At 33.6% G+C, this 20,333-nt stretch overlaps 1 protein-coding gene across 1 annotated transcript in view; it reads left to right on the top strand.

Annotated features, from left to right (window-relative positions):
• Nucleotides 1–20,333, top strand: part of LOC136035996 (dynein axonemal heavy chain 5-like) — a 261,598-nt gene that overhangs the window by 160,648 nt on the left and 80,617 nt on the right. Inside the window, exons 29-34 of the mRNA XM_065717914.1 lie at nt 909–1,104; nt 2,083–2,213; nt 3,581–3,729; nt 8,750–8,919; nt 11,414–11,640; nt 19,215–19,437. Coding sequence (XP_065573986.1) covers nt 909–1,104; nt 2,083–2,213; nt 3,581–3,729; nt 8,750–8,919; nt 11,414–11,640; nt 19,215–19,437 — 1,096 coding nt within the window. The remainder of the gene's footprint in view (nt 1–908; nt 1,105–2,082; nt 2,214–3,580; nt 3,730–8,749; nt 8,920–11,413; nt 11,641–19,214; nt 19,438–20,333) is intronic.

Below are 20,333 nucleotides of genomic sequence, written 5' to 3'. Positions count from 1 at the left end.
TTATCCGTAACTAACCGATTACCCCCAGATTGTTCGAGCTCAATATCACTTCATTACTTTTCTTGTAGATATTTTGTACATCTGTGATTAGAAGAACTCTCCCTATTCTACATCGTCATGTACGGGTATTTATGTATATATAATTTTTCTAGCTGGCCTTCCTTACTCAAGTCTCGTCCGTCCTCGAAGGTCTTTTTGAGGCCTTGTATTTCTCACAAAATTATGAGCGACGAGAAACAATCTCCTTAGGGGGGACTATCTAGGGTGAGAGCCGTTTATACGAGTTACTTGTCCAAGTTTTCCTCAATTACTGGGAGCCTACCACAAGTAACACACCAATTTTAACTTATGTATGGAATGTAATTCTAAAACTTGAATAATGTGTGGGGTGTATTTTGTTAATTTTATCCGAAATCTTTCATAAATTTCAAAAATCATCAAATAATCATTGAATCACTTAATCACAGGCTGCACTTAATCACTTCCTACCTTTTCTAATTATGAAGAACTTAAAGCTTAAAAGCCATACAGCTTTTTAAGTTTAAATTTTATGTTAGTTTAAAAAAAGATAATAAAAAGGGTAATGTTCATTATCAGAGAGTGATTTAAACTTTATCATCCAGTTTCAAAGGTGATTCCCATTATGACTCTGTTGTATTCTGAATTTTCTTTCTCTCTGAGGTTGTGTTTCCTCCTGGAGAAGGAAAATGGTTTCCTCTTAAATTTTAATATTTACTTACTTATTTCGTGTCTTTATTTTCCTTTTTTGTGTGTCTTTATATGTAGGCTACTTTGATTATCATTGCATAAAAAGGGTTATAAACACAATATTCGTGTGATTTATATGTCAGATGATTATATAATGTTTTATTTTTCATTATTAATTTCACACAAAAAAACTATTTCAGGGATGCTCCTGAACCTACGGGTGATGAAATTGATGAAATAGATGCTGAAATTCCGAAAATATACGAGCCGGCTGAATCTGGCTTGGATGGCCTAGAGTGTCGGCTTAAAATGTACTTAGCTCAATATAACGAAATTGCTCGTAGTCAAGGGATGGATTTGGTGTTCTTTAAAGATGCCGTTCTTCACGTTGTTAAGGTACTTTTAATCATGTACAAAGACCTTCTAATTTTGAATGACGTATTTGTGAAGGATATGGATTCTATTTATATAGAAATTATTTTGAATTCCCTTAGTTTAACCAATTTTATCATATTCAATTACACAGGAGACCAGTCTTCTTGTATTTTAAGAATTTTCTTAGCAAATGACCTGCAGTTAACCTCTACCTATTTCCATTGGTCAGTCATAATTACAAGGCAAGATTTAAAAGTATTGACCCTTCTATGCCCAAGCGTTTCCCGCTCCGTTTTTGTGAGAATTTTGGTGAAATCTCCGAAAATTCGGGGATAGTGGAAGTACTGAACAGAACTCAAACGATAGGCGAAAAGTAATGAAAGAAAGAGGTGATACCGAAATCTCAGCTGCCATTCTTTGGAGAAATCTGACAGTCTATAAGTGGCAACAAAATTCATGTGTTGTTTTAAATTAGCTTTTCTGGGAAAAGGCAGCGCGGCGGTAGAGTGCACCTGGAACTTTGAAATAAATCTTGTCAGTCCAGTTTTTGTAAAGAAAAAAAAATAACTCAGTAATGATTTATTGTACCCCCTGGCATTTTGTGACCCTAAGCACGGGTCTAGTAGGCGTATTGGGAAATCTGGGCCTGCTTGGTTAGCTTTACATGTAAGACTCTAGAAATGAGAATTTAAAATTCCAAGTAACAGATAGTAAACCTGCGGCTTAACAGCTAAACCCCAATCCCCTTTCTTTGAATAATTTCAGAGCACACTACGTAGTCAGAATCAATTAAAATTACTAGTTGTCCTTACAAGTTTTGTTCTGAAAGGGGAATAATTCAGTAAGTTTTGATGAAAAGAAAGGGAACTAAAATTCAGAAGCTGAATATGAGAAAAGTACATTCATATTTTTAGTATCAAAATTGTTCAAGTTAAGGTTTGACTATCAAAATGTACGCTTATAAAAAGAGCACAGCTTCTTTAGTTTTTTTTATTTCAGATATCAAGAATACTTCGTCACCCCGGAGGGCACGTACTGTTAGTTGGAGTTGGTGGATCAGGAAAGCAATCACTGACGAAATTAGCCTCTTTCATTGCAGGTTACAAAACATTTCAAATAACATTGACAAGGTACCTTTACAGTAATCCCTTAATTGCATTATGGCTTTATTTTTTTTTCTCTTTGTTTACAACGTATCTAACAGATAGTAAAAAGTCCAGCCCAGTGGCGTAATTTTTTTAAACTCCTCTGGAGGAGGGATGGCAAAGTTCAAACCAATTTTCCCAAATCAAGTGAAAATGAAAGTAAAAACTGAAAAAAGGGACATATACTACCATAAATGTAAAGATATACTACAGAAAACTGACCCGTTTCTGTGGATGCTAGAATTATGCAGACTTTCTTAATTTTGACGAGATTTTTGAAGAAACTAAGTTTCAGCTGTTGGGACAAACTGAGTTTGGGAGGGAAAACCAAATTATGATAGGGGCATTTGCCGCCCTGTCAAAAGAAAATTACGCTACTAGTCTAACCTTATGTGGTTTTTACGGGAAGCGTAGATCTGAGGGAAATTTGGTGTATATTTATTTGATTTTTAAAAGGCTGTGTATAATTCACACCTGGGACCTAAAAGAGATTAAATAAAAAAGACAAGTTTTTTTTAACTGCAAGTAAGGAGCGACACTAAAACTTATAACGAACAGAAATTATTCCGTATGTGAAAGGGGTTGTCCCCTCCTCAACGCCTCACTCTTTACGCTAAAGTTCGTCTCTTTGTCACAGTTCTGCTTTTTAAAACAATAAAAAACTTTAGCGTAAAGAGCGAGGCGCTGAGGAGGGGACAACCCCTTTCATATACGGAATAATTTCTATTCGTTTTAAGTTTTAATGTCGCTCCTTACTTGCAGTTAAAAAAAACTTTTTTATTTCTAAACGTTTTTGAATTAATGCTTGTTTTGATTTTAGCTCACCGCACATGAACAATTAAAACAAAATTTACATATTTATTTTTTTGGGGCTTTAATTTTGAATTTTAATTGATATAAACCTTTAGTTTAAGCACCACATCACAGAGGACGAGGTCAAAATTTCAAGAAACTTATTAATTTTGATGAAGCTCTGAAACCAACACCCAACAAACATTCTTATTCTGATTTATAAGGCCCTTCTTAAGCTTTAATCTCAATATTTTACAAGTTAGCGTTGGCTTGGAAGTCACATTCACAGAAGCTAAACTCGCTACGTGATAGAGCCCTCGTAATTTTAGGTCAACTGGTGCAAGCACTAACAATGACATCACTTTCCAGACTATCAGGTACTTTTTTCATACATTTGCGCAGGCCTGCTAATATCATTATTTTAAAAGATTGGTCCCATTGACATAACGATTTTGTCGTTTGAATACACACTCGTTAGCATCCTTTCCTTGCAAATTTTTCATTTTCTTGAAATAGCATGAAGGTGTTTATTTGCTATTGTAGGTATGCCTTTTTTCTAGGTCGTACAACGTTGGCAATTTCCTTGAAGATCTTAAGGTGTTATATAGGACTTGTGGAATTCAAGGCAAAGGAACAACCTTCATATTTACTGACAACGATATCAAGGAAGAAGGATTTCTGGAATACTTAAACAGTGTTCTTTCTTCTGGTTACGTATCATCTTTATTTTTGTTTTTTGAATATGTTTGGGTGAACTTGTCATCTAGAGTAAACAATCTGTCTAAAGCAGACTCTTTCTTTATTTGAAAGATGAGTAGTTGAGCGGAATGAAACTTTTAGAGGGGTTCAGGATTTGATAATCCTGAGACTTCTTTTTAAAAGAGGCTCAAGGCTTCTTTTTAATAGAGGTAAAATGTAAAAATATTAGACTGTATGATAGCATAATTTGGTGTAAATGTTTGGTGTAAAAGCTTGGTGTACAGGGTTTAATTTGGGGTTTGTAAAAGTGTTAATTGAAGCTTAACCAACAAAATAAATTGCATTCACGACAACAAAAATGCACAATTCAACATTTTCCTAACATCACTATCCCTCGTTTTGTGCTTTTCGTTTTTTCACGGCTCTTGAATGGGACTGCTAGTTTTCAGTGACCTTGTTTTGAATATCCTACTCTTGTAAAAATCTTGTTTCGAAAAACCTTTTCTTATTCGGGAGGGGGTTTAAAAACTCGGTAGCTTCCTACCCTAGATACAGCCTTGATGTGGCATTTATGCACATGCTGCGCTCAACCTGTTTACTGCATCAATTCCAAGCTACATTAGGATGGCAGTTTGTTCCAGGCAAACGGAAGAAAAGCCATATATTCAAATTGCCCATTGACAAATGGGCGGATAGTCCATCCACTCGGTTTAGAAAACTGACATCAAAACTCGAGATTTTTCCTGCCTCTGGTATTTCAGATGGGTAATTGGTTTACCAATGTGGTAAACCAATATTATATTGGTTTTAAAAGATAACAGAAAAATAAAATAACCTTCCAGGTTTTTATTTTATTATTATTCAGAAATACGTTTTTGCAAGTGAGATTGTTTAAAAAAAAACAAGTTTCTTTAACTGAAAGTAAGGAGCGACATTAAAACTTAAAACGAACAGAAATTATTCCGTATATAAAAGGGGCTTTCCCCTCCTCAACGCCTCGATCTATGCGCTAAAGTTTGGCGCCTTGTGACACCTCTACTTTTTAAAACGGTGAAAATTTCTTTTTTTTTTATATTTAATTTCTAAACGTTGTTGAATTAATGCAGGTTTTGATTTTAGCTCACCGTACATGAATAATTAAAACGAAATTTGCATGTTAGTTTTACTATTTTGGTTAAATGCCTTTCTCAAAGTTTTGATCTGACGATTTTGGGAGAAATGAAACGAAGGAGGGGGCCTTGCTGCCCTCAGATTTTTTGGCTACTTAAAAAGGCTACTAGAAATTTCAGTTTTATTTACGAACGTTTTCATTAGTAATAACTATACTTAACATGCAAACTAACTTACGTAACGAACTTCTATATTCGTATTTTTTTTATTATGTATATAAGGGGATTTTTGAATAACCCCTGAACAACAGGGCCGTTTAAATAGAATAAGTTTCTATTTTGAAATTACTAAAAATACTTTAGCGTAAAGAGCGAGGTATTGACGCGGGGACGATCCCCCTCATATACGTAATAATTTCTGTTCATCTTAAGTTTTAATGTTGCTCCTTACTTTCATTTGAAAAACTTGTTTTTTATTTAATTTCTAAAAGTTTTTAAATTAAGCAAGGTTTTGATTTTGGCTCACCGCAAATGAATAATTGAAACGAAATCTGCATATTAATCTGACTTATTTTTGGCTAAATAGCCTTCTCATAGTGTTTATTGGTCAATTTTGAGGGAAACGAGACGGGGAGGGGCCGAGTTGCCTCTCAATTTTTTCGGTTACTTACGAGGGCCACTAGAACTTTCAATTTTATTTACGAAACTTTTTATTAGTAACAAATATCCGTAAATTAGAAATTAACTTACGGAAAGAATTTCCTTATTCGTACGTTTTTAATACATATGTGAGGGGGTTCACCCCCCCACATTAATGACTCGCTCTTTACACTAAAGTTCGAATTTTGTTCCAATTCTTTAAGAATGACCCCTGAATCACAAAGGTCGTTTAACTAGAATAAATAACTGTTTTGAAAGTACTAAAAATACCTTAGCGTAAAGAGCAAGATATTGAGGAGGGTGTGAACCCCAACCCCCTCATATATGTAATAATTTCTCGTCGTTTTAAGTCTTAATGTTACTCCTTTCTTTTCGTTGAAAAAACTTGTTTTTATTTGATTTCTCATTATTTTTTTAAATAATGCTGGAAAATCCAGCACCACCTTCAGGGAAATTCTCTTCCCCTATGGTAAATTCCTCCGCGGAGAGATCCTCTCACGTAAACCTCAACCCCCTCCCCCCTATCATCGGAAAAGATAACCCCTAAAACGTCAGTATACTTCGTCAATAACCAATACTATATGTAAGCAATGGGGAAAGTTCATAACCTGCAACCCTTCCCCGGGGACTGAGGGGAATTAAGTCGTCCTCAAAGACATATTTATTAGATTTCTGACTATGCTGAACAAAATATCTCAAAATTATGATCCGGTGACATGGGAAAGAAATGAGCGTGGGAGGGGGCCTAGTTGCCTTCTAATTTTTTGTCACTTAGAAAGGGCACTAGAACTTTAAATTTCCGTTAGAATGATCCCTCTGCGAAACTCTAGGACAACTGGGTCGATACAATCCTCCCTGAGGAAAAAAAACAAATAGACGCGCATCCGTGATTTCTCTTCTGGCAAAAACAAAAATGCACAATTCAACATTTTTGCAGATAGGAGCTTGAAACCTCTGCTGTAGGGTTCTCTGAAACGCTGAATCTGAAGTTTTGATTTTAATTAAGATTCTGCGACTTTTAGATGGTTTTCCACCCTTTTTATCTCAAATAAGGAAAATGTTCACAGGCTCTTAACTTTTGATGGGTATGATTCAACTTGATGAAACTTATATATTTAAAGGCAGCATAAAAAGCCATTTTTTTATTTTTATATTGGTATCAAAATTCCGTTTTTTACAGTTTTGGTTAATATTCCGTTTGATTATGGGTATTCTTTTTACTGTTTTTTTTTTCGACATCAATATTTTTGTGAAATGTCTCCTCAAATTATTTTACTTGAGTTTATATAATTCAATATTTTGGGCATTACAATATTCCTTTTTGTTCTTTCTAATACTGAAAATAAAATCCGACTTCCGTCTCTATCGTTTGTTTTTAGGAAACAAAGTTGAATACCAATTTATTACTGAATTTAGTTTATGACTTTAAAGACGTCTCAATAAAGCTTGAACCTTACTAAGGGGAGGCAACAGAGGTTATCTCCTCTCATTGCCTCCCGGGCTCTCCCGGGTTGCCTCCCGGGTTATCTCCGGGCTCAAGGGAAATAAAGCGTCAAATACTGTACAATAAAAAAAAAATGTAAATCATCTTTTCTAGGTTGCTAAATGTAGAAAGATTATACATTTTTTAGATTATTCAAAATTTCAGACTTAACACCATATCTTCTAATTTAATGATAGCAAATTACCTGCTTATTATATTCATTACTTGAAATTTTTGGTCTAAATTTATTCCGTCTAAAATAAATACAAATTATATTTATTTTATTTATTTATTTATTTTCTTTATTTCCCTCAAAAAATGAGGAGTAGACTACAATATAAATATAAAGAAAAGAAAAATGATAACGCTTACAATCAAAAAATATAAAATATTGATCAAACGAAAAAAAAAAAAATATGTGCATTATTTTAAGTTAGAAGTACTCAATAATGATATCGGTGTAATTGTATCTACTGGTAAAGTCTTAAAGAACTTACGCGTCTCATTTTTATTTTGTCATTGCTACAAATTTTTACTAACACCTTCCCTTCTAAAGGAAGAGAAATCATACCTCGACGAGAAACATCACTTTGTTGAATGCCAGCATATGAGTAACAAAGGCTAGAGTGCTGGCAGATTAAGTTGTATCATTGCCAGGCAGTCTTATAAAACCTGATGGGGGTGCTGGCAGAAATACAGACCACTGAAATGCACTATTGATACCAATGGTGCAGGAACCTTGGACTGTTGCAAAACAAGCCATGGGAAATATCAAAGTAGCCAAACTCCATGCACATAATGAGGTAGGCAATGCCCCATTATGATTCCAAAACTTAGACCCTTGGAAATATATAAATAGTTTTGTACGTGCAGTGTAAATCTTGGTATAAATGTACTCCTATGTGCAATGCCCCCTTTTTAAACAGTTTCTTGTAACGAACCATAAATAAGGAGCGACCCGGCTGAATAGTAACTGAAACTCTAAAAAAACCAAATTTTGATATCAATAGATATATCAAAAGAATTATATTTTTATACTGATTTCAAATATATGTGTCTCATTAAGGGCAGCCTTACCCATCGAAGGTTACGAGCCTGAGACTATTTGCCATATTTTCGAAAAAACGGGGAAATACTCCTTACAAGTCAAAGAAGTTCAATGAAAATCACACCATCAAATTCACCGTATCGGAAAACCCTACAATGTGAGTTTTAAGCTCCTATCTGAAAAATGTGGAATTTTGTATTTTTGCCAGAAGAAAGGCTTCTATAACTTGTGCTATAAAAATATGATAACAACTCTTAGTAGCATAAATGTGCCTGAGGCCAACATATTAGTGCAGAAAATATCAGTTTCTTGACTATATTTACCTAGAGGGCTGCCGCTCCTTCAGCGTCTTTTGACAGGCTGGTTTTTATCCCAGTTCGAAGAACATCATGGTGAGGATATAAGCACTACGCTTGGTCAAAATAAGCATTCTGAAAAATTACTTTCAGAAAGTGTTATAATTTGTCCTTGAAATGTATCCTTATTTATTTAGTAATGGATATGAAAAAACGACAAACAATCTTAATTCATAGAATAATTTTGGACTATTCATATCTTCTCTTTTTAATTTTGGGTTTGAAGAAATTTGATTACCTTTTTTTAAATAATTAATCCTTAAACTTCGGCAAATTAGTAGGCTCAATAAGTACTCAGATTGGCTTTTAATCAATTAATTTTGTAGACTCAGTAATTTTATAGGCTCAATCTTATAGGTAAATTAATCTTATAGGCTCAGTAAGTAGTGTTTTTAATCGAGACGAATTAGCTGATATAGTAACAGAGCTGTTGCCTGTGATGAAAAGAGAACAACCCCGACAACCTGCAACTCCTGAAAATGTTCTTGAATTCTTCCAGTCAAGAGCCCGACTTAATCTTCATGTCGCTTTGTGTTTTTCTCCAGTAAGATTTAAGCTCATTTTTTATTTATTTTCTTCCTTCCATTTTTCTATTTCTTCCTATATTTATTTGTTACCTTCACCGTGTAAGCCTCCCTCACTTTTTTCTTCTTTCTCATAGCTTGACATAATACTTCTAAAATCGAACATATAAGCCGGTTCTGCAGCTTACACAGAGAGAAGAAATTCAAATATTAACACAGTAATTCTATTTTTGTACTTGAATTATAAAATTAAATTAAAAGATAAAAAGGGGTTAAAATGAGGAAATTAACTTTTTACATACAACAATGTTTCGTTATTGAAACCTTAAAATAAGCCTTTTCGTTTGTAGCCTTTCAATTGTTGTCATTGCTCATCTTGTGCACTATTTTTTTTTGGAGGGGGGGATATTTTGTGTATCATGCTTCTCTGGTGAGGAATTCGGATTGTTTAAATTTGATGTCTATTTTATACTAAATTCAGGTTTCAGGTTTGTAATTGTAAGAAAATTTAAATAAAACCCTCTTTTTAACTTACTTTTCCCATGAAGAAGTGTAAAACAAAATTATTTTGAAGCAGTTAAAATATATGATTTTAATATTACAGGCCCTGAAAAATACTACCACTTTCGATTTAAGGTCAACTGGCCACTTCTTAGACAAACCAATTTATTTGCTGACACACTTTAAATTTTTGTTTAGTATGGGGTGAAGTTTAGTCACATACGTAATATTTTTGCCACGAGGGGGAAAGAGATAGAAACCTTCACCTGCATCTCTTAGTCCAAAAATATTTTAGGAAATGGGTTAACAGCAGCTAGCCAACAAGCGATAGTTTTTTTTTTTTTTATCCAAGCCAATTCTACTATGGTCATTCAAAAGTGTATTTAAAGACGCTCACCACCATTAAGAATCGTATTTACCCTAATTGTTTTTTATTTGAGCTGCTTTTTTCTTTCTCACTTTCTCTTTATGTGTATTTTTTCATCCTTTCGTGTAATGTTTTAGTTATTAATTCTAGAATTTTTTTTTTCCGTCGGTAAAAGGTATCTGAATATAAAGCTGATACATTGTTGTTTCTTTTTATTGTTTCTATAGTTCGTTTTGTTTGTGTGTTTATTTAATTTTTTGTGTTTATCTAAAGTAAACAATTTTTCTATTGTCATTATTTTTCGTTTTTTGTATGTTTTGCATTTTTTGTGTGCATTTCATTGTTTTTACTCCGGATTTTAATACTTTTATAGTGTTTTTGTGGGTAAGAAATAAATTATTATTATCATTATTATTATTCGAGATTTTCGTTTTGTTTTATTCACTGTATTAATTAAGAGTCTTATCTCTTATTTATATATTTTTATTTTATTTATGAATTGGAAGTCAGTATGGTCTAGAAAAGTTATTTATGATGTTTTCTGTAGTTGAGTGACAAGCATCGCCCAAGAGCATTAAAATTATTAATTTCAAATTACCTGGTGTTGTTGCCTGGTGCATTTATTAGTAGTTTCCGTTACAATTAGTAATTAAAAATTTATTGATCTTATTGCCAGCTGCTTTATTAAGAAAAAGATACTATTTTTCCCTATTACTATTTATTCATTTCTTTTCTTATGTAAGTTTGCTCCTTCTGAAAATAGCTAAGCTCGTCCAAAATAAGCCTGAATGTCTTACTTTGAACTAACAACAAAACAGTGATGATACCTAAGAAAGACTAGGATAAATTCATTAAAAAAAATTTCTCGTTGCAAGCCCGACTGGGCCGAATTTGTGGTTCGGAGTGAAAACAGACAGACATCCATAAATAGGTTTAGAACCAATCATACTCATGAAATATGTAAAAAACGTATCATCATTTTATCAAATCGTACAAAAAAGCAAAAAATTACAGAACATGTATATACATATACGGGCCATGACATGTAAAAAAAGCATATAAAAGTAATTAATTAAGAGGGGTCATTAAAAGCATAAAAACCAGGACAAGAAGAACTAAGACAAGAAGATTACAAGAAGAGCTAATTAAAAGCGAAAAAATTAAAAAAAAGAAACAAGACTCAACGAAACAAGTAAAAAAAAATACTATAATGAGAGGTCTAATGCTTATCCGACTAATATATACTGTTTTGCAATACCCCATATAATGATTCGCTAGGTCTATAAACTTTGTGAGATAGCCCCTTATGTTTTTACATAAAAATAAAAACTATAAAACAAAAGCTCTTTAGCTCAGTTGGTAGAGCAAGTGATTGATAGAGCCCCTGTCACGAATGTATGAATCTGAATCACTAACTTAAAAAATTCCAGGGAAAAAGGTATAGATATATACCTTTCCTTGGATAAAAGTTGTTGAGTAAAAATCGATATTAGATTACTCTACGCCTATTTATAAAGAATTTTATCAAGGGCGTCTAATATGTTTTCTTTTCGTACATCTTTTGTCCAATAGGCTTTGCCAATAGTTTTGTACAATCATTTATTCATTCTGTATTATGCCCTTTTATTTTTCATGATTTCCTATAGGTGAGTGACAAGTTTCGCACAAGAGCATTGAAATTCCCTGGTCTTATTGCTGGATGCACCATTGATTGGTTCCACTCTTGGCCAAAAGAGGCTCTAATATCAGTTGCTCATCACATGCTCACGGATTTTCCTGTAGCCATTGAGGAAAACATTAGACCTGGCCTTGAGCAGGCCCTTGGCTGCGTTCAGAACAGTGTTACTGAGCTATCAAAAGAATATTTTCAAAGGTAAATGATAAGAATACATATATTTTTACTTATTGTGTAAGGTCCTATTGTTTTGGTTATAAGAATGTATTTTTAATTTTTTTACGAATTAATTTGTTGCATTTACGTAAGGTATCAAGAGGATGTAAATAGAGTACTAGTTACATAATGCCTCAAACTTCTCTCTAAGTTTTGTTCAGATCCTGGCACCTTTGAGTTTAAATATTATGAATCTTGGGGATTCCTTTCCCTGCCTCCTGTAGCCGTTGGGTTATGTTCAGATACCAAAAGCCAAACTAGGACACTTTCGCTTGCTTTCCAAAAAATATGATCAAGATAAAATATCCCGTTTAGGAAGATTATCCAACGACAAACATTTAGAGAGCTCTAGAAATCTCTGAAGGCAGATGAATGATTATAAGATAGTATCATCAGTATTGTTAAGATTGAATTGCACTGTATGATATTCGATTATATCAATAGAAAATGTCAAATTATTTTTTTTGTAATTTCATTATTTATCTTTTTCCACTATATGGAACTCAGTATTTAATTATCTGTATCTTAGGAAATATTTGTGTATCTTACAAAGGAAATGCCTAAGTTAAAAAAAAATTTATACGTTTCATTAAAGTAAAAAAAAAAGTTTCTTTTTTTACCATCTTTTAACCTATTTCTTTTTCCTTTTTTGTATTAATTATAATCTCAGTCATTTTAATATAAAGTTTATTTAATCACTTCGGACACTAAAGTTTATAAGTCAAATTCAAACTATTTTGTAATCCAAATAATTCTCGATATTGTTGGACTCGTTGGACCTCGATATTGTATGTCTTATTTAATGGCTGTCTTAGTTAAGGCCTAAAATTTTAAATATTTTATTGTTTTTTTTTATTGGAAACATACAGAGCTAAGTTTGCTCTCTCCGAGCCTTTAACAACCTTTTTGACACAAGAAATGATTATATTTTTGATTAATACCTAAATTAGTCAATCCTAGCTGCTTGATTTTGTTTCCTAGAATTCGTTTCCTAGAAAAATATATAACTAGTTTTGTCATGAAACTATTGATAAGCCTTGTCAAATAGTTCATTGCAACGAACTGTAGTAAGGTGCGACCCGGCTCAATAGTAACGGAAACTCTAAAAATGGAATTTTGATACCAACAGTCACATTAAAAGAATTGCATTTTAATGCTGATTTTAAATATATAAAGTTTCATCAAGTTTAGTCTTACCCATCAAAAGTTACGAGCCTCGAAAAATTTGCCTTATTTTTGAGAATAGGGGCAAACACCCCCTAAACGTCAGAGAATTTCAAATCATACCATGAGAAATCATACCATCAAACTCAGCGTATAAGAGAATCCTACTGTAGAAGTTTCAAGCTCCTATCTACAAAAATGTGGAATTCGTATTTTTTTCCCTCCAGAACACAGATCGCGGAAGCATGTTTATTTGTTTGTTTGTTTGCTTTTTTACCAAGGGATGATCGTATTGACCCAATAGTCCTAGAATATAGCGAAAGGCCTCATTCTTAAGGAAAGTAAAAGTTCTAGTGCCCTTTTAAGTGACCGAAAAATCGGACGGCACCTAGGCCTCCTGTCACGCTCTTTTTTCCCAAAGTAACCGGATCTAGATTTTGAGGTAGTCATTATGTTCAGTATAGTCTAAAAACTAATAACTATGTCTTTGGAGATGACTTAATTCCCCAAAGTCCCCGGGGAAGAGGCTGCAAGTTACAAACTTTGACTATTGTTTACATATAGTAATTGTTATTTGGAAGTGTACAGACGTTTTCAGGGGTACTTTTACGCGTTGGTGTGGGTAGGGGGGAGGGTTTACGTGGGAGGATCTTTCCATGGAACAATTTATCATGAGGGAAGAGGAATTCGACGAAGGGTGCGCATGGTTTTCTATTAGTATTAAAAAAATGAACAGAAAATTACGTATATATGTTATTACGTATATAAGGAGTCTCGTCTACTCCACAATATCTTGCTCTTTACGCTAAAGTATTTATAGTAATTTCAACTATTTATTCTACGGCTTTTGTGATTCAAGGGTGATTCTTAAAGAAATGGGACAATTTTAAAGCTTTAGTGTAAAGAGTGAGGTATTGACGAGGGGGCGAACCCCCTCATATGCGTAATGAAAATATACAAATACAAATATAGAGGTTCGTTACGTAATTTAATTCGTAAGTAACGTTTATTTCTTACTAATAAAAATGTTCGTAAAAAATTAAAAGTTCTAGTTGCCTTTTCAAGCAACCAAAAATTGGAGGGCAAATAGACCTCCTGCCCCGCCCCCTTTTTTATCAAAACTATGAGAAAGTCATTTAGCTGAAAAAAAATTACCATGCATATTTCGTTTTAATTATTCATGTGCGTTTGGCCAAAAATCAAAACCTGCATTAATTCAAAAACTTTTAGAAATTAAATAAAAAAAAAGTTTTTCTTTACTACAAGTAATGAGCGACATTAAAACTTAAAACGAACAGAAATATTCCCGTATATGCAAGGGGTTATCCCCTCCTCAACGCCTCGCTTTTTACGCTAAAGTTTGACTCTTTCTCGCAACTCTACTTTTTGGAAAAATAAAAAACTTTAGCATAAAGAGGGAGGAGTTGAGAAGGGGATTACCCCTGTCATATACGGAATAATTTCTGTTCGTTTTTCTATTTAATACTTTAAAAACCTGTCATTCTCAACAAATATGCGAGATGTGGACTCCAGAACTAACGGAATTAAGGCACAATCACAGGAGCCCATAAAAAAGAACTTTAAAATTCATCCAAATGAGGGAAAATTATTATTCTATTAAAATGGAAAAAAGACTGTGTCTAATGAGCTTAGCTATTTTTTAATCTAAAAAATGAGCTTAGATCCCTGGAATATGCTACATAAAATATATTTTAACTAACCCATCCTAGTGTCCCCTATTCATATTGCAAAAAATAACGGTATGTCCGCAGAATCATACCAGGAACTGGTGAGGTATTCTTCAACAAATGGTTTACCGCTAATGACCGCTCAACGGATACGTCTTAACACCGCCCGACCAGAGGTCAATTAGAATATGAACGTGACAATAACCGAGAATTATTGTCACCAATAACACTTGAATCATTACAAGATACTATTAACTCCCTTAAACCACTGAAAGTTCCTGGCTAAGATGGTAGTCTATTGTTAATGTAATTATAAAAAAAAACTGTCCGTTTCCTAGCTCCGACTTTGCTTAAGATATATAATCTATGTTTGAATATTAAGTATTTTCCTAGTGACTGGAAAAATTCTAAAATCATATTAATTATTAAGCGGGTAAGATATAATGGCGGTTTACCATCTTCTTATCGACCCAACGTTAAAACTTAAAACGAACAGAAATTATTCCGTACATGAAGGGGGCTGTTCCCGCTTCAACGTCCCGCTCTTTACGCTAAAGTTTGACTCCTTTTGACAACTCAACTTTATAAAACAATAAAACCTTTAGTTTAAAGAGCGGGGCGTTGAGGAGGATACAGCCCCTTTCATATACAGATTAATTTTTGTTCGTTTCAAGTTTTAATGTTGCTCCTTACTTTCAGTTAAAAAAACTTGTTTTTTTTCATTTAATTACAAATATTATATATTAAATAAAAAAAAAGTTTTTAAACTGAAAGTTAGGAGCAACATCAAAACTTAAAACGAACAGAAATTATTCCTAACACGAAAGGGGCTGTCCCTTCTTCAACACCCCGCTCTTTACGGTAAAGTTTGACTCCTTCTGACAACTCTACTTTATAAAACAATAAAACCTTTAGTTTAAAGAGCAGGGCGTTGAAGAGGGAACATCCCCTTTCATATACAGAATAAATTTTTTTTCGTTTCGAGTTTTAATGTCGCTCCTTACTTTCAGTTAAAAAAAACTAGTTTTTTTCATTTAATTACAAATATTATATATTAAATTAAAAAATAAGTTTTTAAACTGAAAGTTAGGAGCAACATTAAAACTTAAAACGAACAGAAATTATTCCGTATATGAAGGGGGTTGTCCCCTCCTCAACACTCCACTCTTTACGTTAAAGTTTGACTCCTTCTGTAAAATCTACTCTATTAAACAATAAAAAACTTTAGTGGAAAGAGCAGGGTGCTGAGGAGGGGACAGCCCATTTGACGTACGGAATGGTTTCTGTTCGTTTTAAGTTTTAATGTCGCTCCTGACTTCCAGTTAAAAAAAAAACTTTTTTTTATTTATTTACTTTCTGGATCTTTTTGAATTAATGTGTGTTTTGATTTTGGCTCACCATGCATGAATAATTAAAACGAAATCGGAATATTAATCTTACTTTTTTAACTTAATAATAACCTTATAATTACTTAAGTTTGAGTGTTGTTTCATTTGTTTAAGAATGACTCTTGAATCACAAAGGCTATTTAATTATAACCGTTTTAAAATTTCAAAAAGAAACTTTAGCGTAAGAGCGAGTTACTGACGAGAGGCAACCCGTTTCATATATATAATATTTTCTGTTCGTTTTATGTTTTAATTTTGCTTCATAATTTCATTTGAAGAAACTTGTTTTTTATTTAATTACTGATCGTTTTATAAATAATGTCTGGAAATCCAGCTTCCCCTCCATGGAAAATTCCCTTCCCCCACGAGAAATTTCTCCATGAAAAGATTCTCCCATGTAGCTTAAATTAACGGTATTTGCGGGAACTGATTTTGAAAGGGATAGTAGCAAAACGGCCAAAGAGGTCGAAACTATTTTTATTAAAATGAGAGTCACAAGTTGAGCAATTCCCAGATGCCTGAAATGAATGAAAGAAAATATCTTCAAAATATTATGCAATAATTTATGTTTGTTTGAAGTTATAATGTTATTCGTTACTTTCAGTTGGAGGAAACTTGTTTTTTATTTATTTATTAACAACCACAAGCCCAACACATACAATATCTCTGGTTTATTATCACATAAAAATCACAGTTATGAAGCTGCTTAAGGTAAAATCAAATGCTAAGATATATAACACAAATAACACAAACAAGTTATTTCTTATATCGGCCATTATTTTACAAAATTCGAACTTTAGCGTAAAGATTGAGGTAATGACGATGTGGCAAACTTCCTCATACGCGTAATACGATGGGATTCACCCCTCGCCAATACCTCGCTCTTTACGCTAAAGTGCGAATATTATTCAGTGAGTTACTTCTTATTTTCAGTTGAAAAAACTTGTTTTTTTTTATTTAGTTTATGATTGTTTTTTAAATAGTGCTGGAAATACCGATGCCCCTTCCAAAGAAATTATCTTACCCTATGAAAAATTCCTCCATGGAAAGATTCTACCACGTAACTCAATCTGCTGGATCTGCCCCCCCACCAGCAAAAATCCCCCCTGAAAACGTCTGTATACTTACCAATAACCAATACTATATGTAAACATTGGGAAAAGTTCATGACTTGCAGCCCTTCCCCTGGGGACTGTGGGGGGATTAAGTTTTCCTCAAAGACATAGTCATTAGATAATTCGACTATGTCGAACCAAACAGCTGTCTCAAAATTTTTATCCGGTGACTTTGAGAAGAAATGAGCCTGGGAGGGGGCCTAGGTGCCCTCCAATTTTTTGGTTGTTTAAAAAGGGCACCAGAACTCCCACTCCTCTAGTTATGCTAATTAAAAACTACTTATCATAGCGATTAGTTTCTTACGGTGGTAAAGCTGATAACATTACTCGTATCCTTCGAAAATCCAACAATCAAAGAAAGCCTACAAGGAAGCATACTCTCTCCGGTTTTAGGGTCTATTGTGCTTCGTTCAGAGCTACCGATAGGGCTGTACAATACAACCGTATGCTGATAATATCCGTATAACAATATATTTTAAAAATGTAAATTTCTTAGATCAAACAGCTAAAAAGGTATTTACACTATTAAAAGTTGGACAAATAAAAATAAATTAAATGTGATGTTAATAAATGCAAAGCTATCATCTTTACGGAGAAAATAGAAATTCCACAGATTAATCTTCAGTTTTTAAGTCATAAAATACCAATAACTGATATTATAAGATATTTGGGCGTAATTTTGGACAAACGTTTACGTTGAAAATAAAGTAAAAGTCTCCAGACAATATTCAACAAAATTGTTATTTGCCGTCAGAACCACTTGGGGTCTTAAACCGTTTGCCCTGAGAAAGTTATATAAAGCTGCTATTGAATCCACTATTTTGTATACTATTCCTGTATGGTTGTCAGCGCTGAATAAAAGGAAAATTGTAAAAAGATAGTATATGTCTAAAGAATTTCTATGGTATTGATTTCCAAAGCTTTCTAATCCGCTTTAATTAAGACAATAACAGCTTTAGCAGGATGCCTTCCTATCGACTTTAGAACCAAATAGATAGCTCTAATCAGATATCTGAAGAGAGGAATGCCTGATTATTGCCTACCCCTGAATAATTCAAATAGCCAAAATTTAAATGAACATACATATTATATTGACTCGCAAGAAAATTATGCATTCGGTAATTTCTTTTTTTACTTCTAATATTATAAATGAAATTCGGAGAACTTTATGCAAAAACCTGTATATAAAATGGTATGAGTTATTCTCCCAAGCCGTTAAGCCCTGCACCCTTCAGTTTCTTACTTATCATATTGGCCTTCTTCAAGTTGCAAAACATTCTCCTATTTATAAATTAACACAAATTGTTACTGGTCATTGTAAATTAAATTCATTTTTATGTATGATTAATAAAAGTATTTGTTCCACTTGTGATTGTGGTGATAAAGATACCTTATTTCATTATCTTCTTGAGCATAAACTTTTTGAAAATAAAAGAACCGAAATGCAATTTAAATTAAAAGAGTTTTCTTACTCTGATATTATTTAGTATGAATGTTATTTGGTCTATTATAGAGGCTCGGTATGTCCTTCTAGCATACCTGAACCGAACAAAGAGATTGGATATTGTCGAATTTTTTATCTTTTATTCGTTGTATTGAATAGATTGTATTTTGTAGCTGTATTTGTGATATACTTTATGTGCTGTATTTTGTAGATTAGGTAGTGAAATACTCTATATGGGTTTATTCACTGAATAAAATCATTCATTCAAGCCTTGTACATTCTTTGCTTGATTGTTAAGAGCAGCAGAATGTACTAATTATCATGGCTAAAGGCTTCGTGATATGTTTGATCAACCCACAAATCTTACTACATAAGAAAAAAAACAATAGGACTGACTTTGCACTCACCGTCCTGGCTGAGTGGTTGGCGCGCTGGTGTGGGAATTCTTGGTCCAAGGGGCACGGGTTCAATCTCAGTTGTGACCAGTTATTTCGTTTCGGACCGGGGTCAGTGGCGTAACTCTGTAAGCTCAGCCAGAGTCAACCCAGCTCTAAATGGGTACCTGGAGAAATCTGGGGAAGGTAAGCAGGATGGGTGTGTGAAAGCACAGGATGGTTGGCCCCCAGCCCCCCATTGCACTTCCTGGCTGAAGGGCCATGAAACGGAGATCAGCACCGCCGGTTTGGACCTTAAGGGTCTAGTGCCGTCTTATTTATTTTTTTTACTTTGCACTGATTTTATATGTATATATATATAGGTACAGGAGAGCTGTTCATGTTACTCCAAAAACATATCTTAGCTTTTTGGCAAGCTACAAGTCAGTAATTGGGATAAAAGCGAAGGAGGTTGGTGAACTAGCTAAACGGATGGATTCAGGCCTGAGCAAAATAGAAGAGGCTGCTATTTCTGTTGCTCAACTTAAAGAAGAACTAGCGGTTATGGATAAACAGCTTCTTGCTGCTTCAGAAAAAGCTGAACAGGTTGGACGTGATTAATTATTTAAAACCTCATTTGTAATATCACACCAAGGATAGCATCTTCATTTTTGTTTCTTTTAATGACAAAACCCAAAATTTTGGAAAAGCATTTGAGGAGTTCTTCGTTAAAATACAGTTTTTGGATCAAATTGTGCTGAATCCAAATGTTTCTTTAATAAAATTACCAATTTAGGGTTGAAGTTAACCGCAGTGCAGTGGCATTTGGTCTTTATAATGTATAGCTGATGACAAGCGACTCGCTTGGTGATAGAAGTTATCGATACTCAGTTGGTATTTCAGACACTTTTACAGGGGAGGGATCTTAGCCCCTGTTAAATGTCTCAATATTTTGCGATTTTCTTACGATTTGGATCTTCGTTTTTTTTTTAATTTGGTCCCCTTACGAAGTCAACACTCCCCTCTCCCGACAATTATGAATCCTAGCTTACTTGCCTGGACACCTCCTAGTCCAGAGTAAGATATTTCTCCTTAATTTTGTTACTTACCCTATTTCACTCACCCACAATGAAAATTCTGTCATTGCTGCATAAGTCGTTTTGCCATGTCTTCATCAAATTCTTCTTTTTTTGGAAAGATGCAAGGGGCTGTGTCACCTGAATCCAAATGACTCTTGTTATAGCTGTTCAATGGTAATTATTTTCATTCAATATAGGTTTATATTCATGCAACGTATCGAAATCCCTTCTTCAATATATTATATCAGGAATACTAGCATATAATGCAGATTCTTTTAGGATATAGTAACGAAATAAGTAGCGCATATATTTTAAGCCTCCATGTTGCTTTTCTTATATCTGCAAAAGGTACCACTATATTACTCTCTACATGTAACTCCAATTTCTTACCCCTAAGATTTAATTGTTATTCAACGTCTTAAG

Source organism: Artemia franciscana, chromosome 15 (assembly GCF_032884065.1).
Source record: "Artemia franciscana chromosome 15, ASM3288406v1, whole genome shotgun sequence".
Lineage (NCBI taxonomy): Eukaryota > Metazoa > Arthropoda > Branchiopoda > Anostraca > Artemiidae > Artemia > Artemia franciscana.
The sequence above is the reverse complement of the archived record's forward strand: the minus strand, read 5'-3'. Positions and strand labels throughout refer to the sequence as shown.